Source organism: Miscanthus floridulus, chromosome 8 (assembly GCF_019320115.1).
Source record: "Miscanthus floridulus cultivar M001 chromosome 8, ASM1932011v1, whole genome shotgun sequence".
NCBI classification, from domain to species: Eukaryota; Viridiplantae; Streptophyta; class Magnoliopsida; order Poales; family Poaceae; genus Miscanthus; species Miscanthus floridulus.
In genome coordinates this window covers 116,050,170-116,059,964 of record NC_089587.1, presented here as the reverse complement: position 1 = coordinate 116,059,964, position 9,795 = coordinate 116,050,170, and the positions used below count along the sequence as shown (strand labels likewise).

At 52.2% G+C, this 9,795-nt stretch overlaps 1 protein-coding gene across 1 annotated transcript; it reads right to left on the bottom strand.

Moving 5' to 3' along the window:
- Window positions 1–1,417: 1,417 nt before the first annotated feature.
- Window positions 1,418–1,912, bottom strand: LOC136469764 (uncharacterized). Its single transcript, XM_066467834.1, has one exon. The coding sequence runs from the start codon at window positions 1,910–1,912 to the stop codon at window positions 1,418–1,420; it is 495 nt and encodes a 164-aa protein (XP_066323931.1).
- Between the last annotated feature and the right edge of the window lie 7,883 nt (window positions 1,913–9,795).

Here is a 9,795-nt window from a genome sequence, read left to right as displayed (position 1 = left end):
TATGTCGCATGGGTCTTCGACTAGAGCGAGAGCTCGGCGAGCTTGTCTAGGAGTCACCGATCATAGGCCCAAGGGCGCCCTCCTTTCTGATTGGAGCCTGCCGTGGGCCGAGTTATCAAGAGTGTTGGGCTCTGGCTCAGAGCCATCTGATCATCCAGAGCTCCACTCCCTTCTAAGGGCTACGATAATAGGTCCTGATCCTCTCGAGCCAGCCTTCTGGGGCCGACCCTTTGCGGCCATAGATCAGGGAAGTGGGAGCATGCCGAGGCTCAGACAGAGGCCCTCATTGGGCCCACTACTCAGTGGCTCCCGACCCAACTCTAGGGAATTGGTTGGTTTCTAGGGGATGCGCCACCTGAGTGCCCATTGATCAGGGGGTCGAGCTGCTCTGTCTGGGGAGCTGGCGCAGCCCCCGAGGCCATTGTGGGGCCTCAAAGTCTTCATGGGCTCTATCGAGCCTTTAGCTCAGGGCTGATGTTCCCTCGGTGGGCTGGGCTGCCACGACAATAGCCTTGTTGGCCAAGATCTTAGCGCCCGTGCTACTAGCGGGAAAGTCCATGAGAACCCCATGTTTATGATCATTCTGTGCTTGGTCATGTCCCCCAGGGGGGAGATTCTTAGCTTCTCGACTAAGCCACTCATATAGTTCCCGAGCCTGTCTATCGGTGCTCGAGGGCTCGCTACCTCCCTCATTAGGTCACCACGAGCGGATCGAGGCCGATACTCAGACATCACTCGTCTGATAGTTGGGGCGCTTCTAAGTATCCCGGCTATAGCTGTGTGGGCTCGTCTCCTGAATGTCCCTCGCACTTTTAGTTGCTTCAGATGACCTTGAAGCCTAGTGGGCCGGCCTTGAACCCTCGGTGATGCTCCTTCTAGGGGGCCCTCGGTCCAGCATGTGGTGGGGTGGAATGATTCGATGAAGGATCGGGAGATAGGCAGATAGCTGCAAAGAAAATGGAATGGACACAAGAGAGGGGAAAGAGGACATAGCTGGTAACGCGATGGCCAAGGCCGCTTCGTTAGCACCTTGTCGATCTTTCACCTGCTCCTCCTGCTCTGTATGTCCCATCCTTGCTTCGCTTGGGGGCCTTCTGCAGCGGTCCTCCTTTAGAAAAGGTCAGCAAGTGGTTAGCTTAGTCGATCCACTGGTGCAGCTAAGACATCGTTGGGATGGCTTAGGTCAAGGAAGACAGAAAAATAGAGCAAATAGATGTACGTGAAGTAAGAAAGTTGGGAGGACGGAACTTATCTTGGTTTTTATTGTTGGAGAGGTAGGCCAACGAAGGAGGTCGGTAGGTGGGCCATGGCTCGGGAGGTGACACTTCTGGGCAGATGGCTAGGCAGTGGCCTTCCCTTATGGCGAAAGGTCAGAACTCACCTCGATTGGGTCAACCCCTTCTAGGGGGCCGAGCGCCTAGATGGAGGGGCCAGCCAAGCCACCGCTGTCGCTAGAGGTCTTAACCACCTTGCCGATGCTCGGTTGGTCGAGCACCGCCGCTGCCTTGGTTGCTTCCTCTATCGGCGCCCTTCCTGCATCACGGCTAGGGCCATCGGGAGCGCAGGGGGCGATGAGCATGGCCGCTTGGGTGATGCAGTCTTGCTTGTAGTAGTAGGCTTGCTCGAAGTTGCCCTCGATGGTGATGACCCCCTTCGGGCCGGGCATCTTAAGCTTGAGATAAGTGTAGTTAGGGATGGCCATGAACTTGGCAAAGCATGGTCGACCGAGGAGGGCATAGTAGATGTCGGGGAAGTCAACGACCTCAAAGGTGAGCGGCTCCTTGCGGAAGTTGTCTGGCTGGCCGAAGGTGACATTGAGCCAGATACGCCCGAGGGGCATGGCTTCCTTCCCTGGCACGATCCCATAGAACGGCACCTTGCTAGGGTGCAGGCTACTCCGAGGGATGCCCATCTTGTCGAGGGTGCTAGTGTAGAGTATGTTGAGGCTACTCCCCCATCCATCAGCACCTTGGTGAGCCACGTGGTGCCCACGATCGGGCTAACCATGAGTGGGTAGCACCCCAGATAAGGGACGCAATCGGGGTGATCTTCTTGGTCAAAGGTAATGGTTGTTTGGCACCATCGGAGCCGCATCGGGGCGGTGAGGGTGTGAACGGCGTTCACCTCCTGCTCGATGATGCGGCGCTACCAGTGGGATTCATACACCTAGGAGCCCCCGAAGATCATGAGGCAGATCTTGGCTTCAGGGAACTCATTGTCTTCCTCCTAGGCACCGTCCGCTAGGTCACCACCCATTGGGGCAGGCTTCTAGGCCTTGCCCTATTAGCCAAGGGTGCTACGGATGTAGCCCTTCATGGTAGCATAGTCCTTGAGAAGATGCTTTGCCTACACCCCGTGGAACGGGCAGGGGGACTCAAGCGCCTTCTCAAAGTGTTCTGGGCGTACAACGCGCCCATGGGGCTAAGGTCTGGTAGCACGTTCGGCCGCTGTCGACGAAATATGGTCGGCAGTCTACCTAGGGGTATGCCCAAGGTAGTAGATTGTCGGTAGACAGATGCGCAAGCCACAAACAAGACGGTGACGCAAGACAGACATGAGGTTTTATCCAGGTTCGGCCGCTAAGAAGGTGTAACATCTACGTCCTGCGTCTGATTTGTATTGCTGTATGTCAATGAGAGATGTTTTTTAGAGGGATCCCCTGCTCGCCTTATATAGTCCGGGGGGCAGAGTTACAGATCTGGAAACCAATCCTAGTCAGTTACAATTGCCATATGTGGCCGGATAAGGATTCCTATTCTAACCGACCAGGATCCTGCCTAATCGCCAAATTCGCCTTGACTCCTTGTGCGGGACTCCGATCAGGTTGGCTGGGCCGCATGTCGTCTTTCGGGTGGACCGGACCCATCGATCCAGGCCGGCCCAAGCTTAGCCGTAAGGGTATAGGGGTTAATACCCCCACAGCTAGTCCCCGAGCACCATGTATTATGCTGAGACACGCCATTTTAACCTTCTCCGACAAGTAAGGCTTGAGTTCTTGACATTTCTGACCACCCTCATCGTCGGAGAAGTAAGTTGTCTGAAGAATGTATGGTGCTCTTAAGAAAAAAGAAAAAGATTTCCATCCTGAGAAGTGTGCCCACTTGTATTTCTGGAAAGAAATGTAAGTGGTCTTGAAGCATAGCGTCCTTGAACGTCAGAGGCGTAGGGGTCAAAAAAACCAACACATTCACCGCAAGGTGAAGTGTACCACTTAGTCCCCAAGCCTGGTAGTAGGTGATGTAGGCACGTGGTGCCAGGGTCTAAAAAGAATTCCCAGTTAAGTTGAGAACCCAATTGTCGTACAAACAAAAATGAGATGCACCGGCAGGTGCATCGTACCGACGTAGTCCCCGAGCTTGCTGGAAGGTGAGGTATAAACCTTGAAGCAAGGTCTAAATAAATGTCTCTCAACTGTATGTGAGTACAACTCACATGTAGCCAAGGAGAACCACTCTACGAGCAGTGGTCGGGACAGTCCCCGAGCACATTGATAATCCTTACAATCATTCAAAGCACAGGGGTCGATTAAAACACATTCACCGCAAGATGAAGTGTGCCCACTTAGTCCCCGAGCCTAGTAGTAGGTGACGTAGGCATGTGGTTCCAGGGTCTAAAAAAGAATTTCCACCGAAGTTAAGAATCCAATTGTTGTCCAGGCGATACGAGATGCACCGGCAGGTGCATCATACCGACGTAGTCCCCGAGCTTGCTGGAAGGTGAAGTATGAGCCTTGTAGCAAGGTCTAAATAAATGTCTCTCAACTGTATGTGAGTACAAATCACATGTAGCCGAGGAGAACCATTCTCCAAGCAATGGTCGGGACAGTCCCCGAGCACATCAGTTGTTGGAGCAGTCCCCGAGCACAGTAGTGGTCGGAGCAGTCCCCGAGCATGGCAGTGGTCTTGGCAGTCCACGAGCACATCAGTGGTCTGGGTAGTCCCCGAGCATGGCAGTGGTCTGGGCAGTCCTCGAGCATTATAGTAGTCTGATCCATCCTTGAGCACAAGACAAGCATCGAAAATACGAACGCCATTGGTGTATTTATTTGGTGTATTTATTTATCTCCTTTCTCTGCCAAGTCCAGTCTAACACGTCTGGTCAAAAAAGCAGACGGGCATAGTACGTCACTCTGTCTTCTTGCTCTTTTCTGGCAAACAGTCGCTTGGCACCTGTATAGGGGTGCGTCAGTGTGGGCCCTCTTACACTGTCAACGAAGAGGCGCGTACACTGGTTACGATGGGGCGCGTTTATTGGCATAGATCTCGAGGTTGTGTGAACAACCATCTGCATTGCGTGCGCATGTCTCCCAAGAATCTTAGGCGGACGAAACGATGGAGCTCTTTGTTATTTATAATATAGATCTGGTAGGGTATTTTTACCGATCCCCATTGTCCTTTGCCGCCGCAAAACTTCCTCTTCCTCTTGCCAAACCCTATTCATCCGAAAATCATCACCAATCCCCTTGCCACCGCATCCACCCCCTCAGTAAGGACAGACTAATGGCGAAGAGAGATGCCCAGAAGAAAGGCAGAGTCATGGCGAAGGAGTGGTGGAAATCACGGAGCAACGAGCAGACCATCGAAGACCTCATCGCCATAGGAGTGCTCCACAACAAGACACTCATGGGATGGCGTGCGCTGGAAGGAGAAAGCTTCTCCGATCCACAACCAGGTGAGATTGTGGTGTTTGAGGATTTCTTCAAATGGGGTTTTGGGGTTCCAGTGCACCCTTTCCTTCAGGGTCTCTACTTGTATTACGAGATTGGGATCTGCAATATACATCCCAACTCGATTCTTCTTGTCTCCACCTTCATCCATCTCTACGAGGCTTATGGTGGCTTCCAGCCCCATTTTGACCTCTTTTGCCACCTATTCTGTCTGTGGAAGAAAGGGAGCGGCGGCTCAAAGATAGCCGGAGGCGTCTACCTCAATCTACGTGACGGCATGAAGGCCTAGTACCTGCACTGCCCCTAGAACACCTCGCTGGATGAATGGTACAAGAAATGGTTCTACATCCATGAAGAGCCGAACACAATCACCCTGTGCGACGTGGGGCTGATTCCGGAGAAGAAGAACAGCTGGTCGGAGAAGCCCAAGAACTTGGAGCAGATCGCAGAACTGCTCGGGATGATCCCGTGGGGAAGGCTAGATGGCCCAAGTGTGGTCGGGAACTTCATCAGCCGAAGGATCCAGCCTCGCCAGAAAAGGGTACATCCTGGCTTCGAGTACCAGGGAAGTGCAGATCCAACAAGGACCAGGAAAGAGGCGCTCGACAAGATAGAAATCAAGGCCAGGATTAGGGAGCTATTCAACCTGGCCGATCCAAATTACGTCAGGTTAAATGACATCAAGCACGCCTTCAAGCTGGCCTGACCTCCCCCAAAGGTAAATGATGCTTCCTTGTAACTGTAGAATCATGTTGTAACAAGAAATTGACTGTTGTCTCCGTTATGTGTCTCAGAGTAATGGTCGTGACCGGGCAGCAATGTTCGTGTCTCCACCCCCTGGTGTAGATTGGCCGCAAGTTGCCGACCCAGCCGCCCAGACCAGCGCTAGGACCGACGACGTCCACTGGGCGGCACTCGAGGCTGTGGAGGACGCATCGACCAGAGCTGCCGGCAAGCATTCGGCTACCAACAAACGACGCCAAGCCATCTTCCCCCTCTCAGACGACGAAGCAGAGGATGCGGACATCTTCCAGCTCGTCCCCCGAAAGAGGAGGAGACAAATGGGGTCGACGGAGCAGGGTGGCTTCTCTGTGCCAGCAGTGATCGCATCACCGACCACTGCAACACAGAGGACAGGCAAGGGAAGTGTTGAGCATCAAACCCCAGCGCCAGTACCGGTAATCAGGAAAGACCCGGTGGAACCCGCCGAGCACGCGGAGCAGGGGCGATCGAGGAGACGCTCCTTCACCACATCATTCCGTGCTTCAAAGCTATAAGTATCTGTGACTTTGACGTAAGCTTGTAATTTGTATTGAATATTATTGTCTTCTGAACTTTTTCCATGGTGCATTAGGTCGGCGTCCACCGAAAACCCCGACTAGCTAGCCGGGTGCGGCACGACTTCGCCAACAATGGCAGAAGAAATTGCCCAGCAGCCAGCCGTAGAGAAACCTGTAGAAGAAACTCCGCCGGAACCTCAGCAGGCAAGCGGCCCAACGACAGCCCCTGAGCAGCTCGTCGAGAAGATAGCCAAGCTGAGTACAAATGTTTCGAGCACTAACCCTGCTGAGGTGGATACCTTGGCGCCAAGGGAATCAAACCAAGCCGAGGAGCAGCAGCTGGAGGTGGCGCAAAGCACTCTTGCCGATGCAACGACTCATGGGAAAGCCATGGTGGTCGCGGAGACTGCAGATTCTAGACCAGCGCTGCCCCCTAAATAGGAAGCTGTAGAGGACGAAGTAGAAGAGGTCCTGGGCCATCCCCAAGATAAGCGACAACATGTATATGTGTCGCGCTGGTGGAACGATGAGTGGGTTATGCACGAAGAAATCCCAGAGGTCGAGGAGACCCTAAGAGTCGAACGGGCGGCAAAGCGTCTGGTGATAGAAGTCCAGGTATGTTTGGCTTGACCACTTGACCCTGTTATGTAGTCGATCTGTCTGACTGAGCTTGTTTATATGCAGGACTTGATGAAGACCGCGAAGTACCAAAAGAGGTGCTTCGACCAGATTGAGGGAATCATGGCAAATAACAAAGAACTGGTGGCCGAGGTGGAACACTTGCACTGCCAACTTGAAGCCGCCGACCAGGAGAGGATAGAGCAAGAGGCACAGAACCAAAACCTGGTCGGCCAGCTCAATAACAAAGAGTGGGAGAAAACAAGTAAGTTTTAATCTTATCATAGCAAGTGCAGGACTTGTGTTGTTGCATTGTTGGCAGTAACAGCTTTAATACAGGTTTAGAAGCTGAAGTGACCCGCCTCCAAGGGGAGAATAGCCGCATGACCGTAGAATGTGGTTGCCTAAAGGAGGACAACAAGAAACTAGCGTGCGACCAGTCTAAACTCTGGGACCGCACAACCAAAATGAAGGAGGAACTGAAAAGTAAGTATTCTAGACCTCCTTTCTCATTCTGTTGCCCACCTTGTCTTGTCATGTCATTACATTTGATGTCTTGTACGGTGTTCAGTTTTGAAAGTCAATGCCAAGAGGCACCTAGAGGCCATGATCAAAGAGCGTGACGACTCGAAAGCACGATGCCTCGAGGCCACCGAGGAGCGGGACACGTGGAAGAACCGGTGCTAAGAAGTGGCAACTGGCATTGTGCCCGTCCTCGACCTTATTGACCCGGCGCTCACAAAGGAAGAGCCAAGGACACCCGAGCTCAGACTGGTCAAGAGATGCAGACAAGCGTGGGGATGGTTCCAAGAGTTCGTGAAGGAGGCGGGTGAGTACACGGGTGCCCATGTACTAAGCATGGTGCATGCCCACTACCCCCTAATCGATCTCAAGTGCCTGGAGGCTGGGTACCCAAAGGAGGTAGACCCAGACAAGGTGGAGGAGCTTCGGACGGCCCAGCTGGACTTGTCGTCAAAGATAATTGGCGACATTAACCTATGTGGAGGTGGGACAGCACCTGTATAGGGGACACCATCGATAAGTCAGCTGGAAACGTTGTCAGTTGCAAGCCAACCAACGAAGCCTATGGTCTCGACCAGCCAGGCACCGGCGGGGCCATCCCCTTCAGCTCGATTAGCACAAGAGTCCCCGAGACCCGAGTAGGATATCGGAAGCGGCGAGCAGTAAGTGCCACGCGCCCCGACCAACCAATGTAATAGGCTTAGAGCTGTAGAAGGAGGACATAGTTGTGTTATTGTAAACTTGAGCCTCTTCAGGCAAGCTTGTAATAACATAACTGTATATCATTATAAGCTTGTTTTCTTTGTATAAAACGTATTTAAGCTTGAAACTTTTTCTTGGTGTAACTAAGTGAGAACATGTTAACGTTCTGTTTAGTTATACCATTTTGCTCAACACATCATCCCGAAAAGTTTGTGCGGCCCTAGTTTGCTGTGTGGTCAGAGTGTGAGGTACGGTGACCTGTGCACACATAGACGCGGACGAGTCAAACCAAAGGGGGCCTGCCGATCACCCGTAACGTAGAGAGTGGATCCCATGCACGCGTTGGGAAGAACCAGAGACAGGTCCTGCTCCAAAAACCGTAGAAGGAGTGGTGGTCGGCTTTTACTGGCTAAGTTAGAATAACCATAAAATTCGAAGTGACACATTAGAGTGGTCGGAGAAATCATAATTGCTTTATTGAAGTAAATCGCAAGTACAAGAGGAGTACATATCTCAGTAGTTAAGCATAGAAACGTCTAACCTTGTCGATGTGCCATGAGTTTGGTACGTCCGTACCGTCCAGGTGAGCTAACCTATAAGACGTTGGTCGTGTGACTTCCTTGATCATGAAGGGTCCCTCCCATGGGGTTGCGAGTTTGTGGACACCAGCCTGGTTTGTCTTCCACTTCAGGACCAAATCCTCGACCACGAAGAACCGTTCTTTAACGTTCTTGTTGTAGTACCTGCACAAAACAGCAAGGTATTTGGCCGTACGTACACAAGAATTGAGCCTTTTCTCTTCTGCGTTGTTCACTTCTAGCTCCCGTACTTCATTGACCTTGTCTTCATCGAAGTTCTCTACCCGTGCTGATCTAAAAGCTATATCTGGTGGGAGGACTGCCTCAGCGCCGTAAACCATAAAGTATGGTGAGACGCCGATGTTATGACTAGGCTGAGTTCTGAGGCCCCAGACCATGGCTGGTAACTCTTTGAGCCATCATCCGGGAGCTTTGTTGTTTTCTCTATACATCCTCTTCTTCAATGCGTCCAAGATCATGCCATTTGCCCACTCCATTAGCTCTAGGGTGCGCCACTGAGACGTATTTTACTACTATGCTCCTTTCATCGCAGAAGTCCCAAAAAGCGTTCCCAGTGAACTGAGTACCCAGATCAGTGATGATGCTGTTGGGTATGCCGAAATGGTGGATGACCTGGTCGAGGAACGTGACAGCCTTCTCTGAGGATGCCTGTACCAAAGGCATGTATTCTATCCACTTAGAAAATTTGTCAATCAGCACGAAGACGCATGTAAATTTCCCAGGGGCGGGTTTGAAAGGCCCGATCATATCCAGTCCCCAGCATGCGAAGGCCCAAGAGGCTGGAATCGTCTAGATCTCATGTGCTGGTACGTGGATTCTCTTGGCGAAGAACTGACAACCCTCATAGTGGCGGACTAGCTTCTCTGCGTCGGCTACTGCTGACGGCCAATAGAACCCTGCCCAGAAAGCCTTACCAACCAGTGTTCTTGAGGCCGCGTGGTTGTCGCAGGAGCCAGAGTGGATTTGGTCCAAGAGATGTTCGCCTTCCTCCCGGGTTATACACTTCATCAAGATTTCCTCCTTTGCATTTTTGCGCCATAACTTGCCATCGATGAGCAGATACTGCTTACTGCGACGCATCAGGCGCTCGTTTTCTGTCCGATCAGTATAACCGCTGCCATCTATTAAGTACTTGATGAAAGGTATTCTCCAGTCCGGCTCATGAGTGGTCGGAGGCGGCTCGGTTGTGCTCGGCGCCGGAACCGTAGCCACCAATTGCTGGTCTGGAGCTTTGTCGACCGTGGAATCTTCCTCTTCGATGGAAGGCGTGAGCAGGTCTTGGACGAATACGCCATGTGGGATTTTGGCTCGGGATGATCCTAACTTTGATAGCGCATCTGCTGCTTGGTTCTTATCCCGGACCACGTGTATGTACTCGATGCCATAGAACCTGCCTTCTAGCTTTCTT

Coding starts and splice junctions, on each gene's coding strand:
- LOC136469764 (XM_066467834.1), bottom strand. CDS start 1,912: ATGGGCATCCCTCGGAGTAGCCTGCACCCTAGCAAGGTGCCGTTCTAT.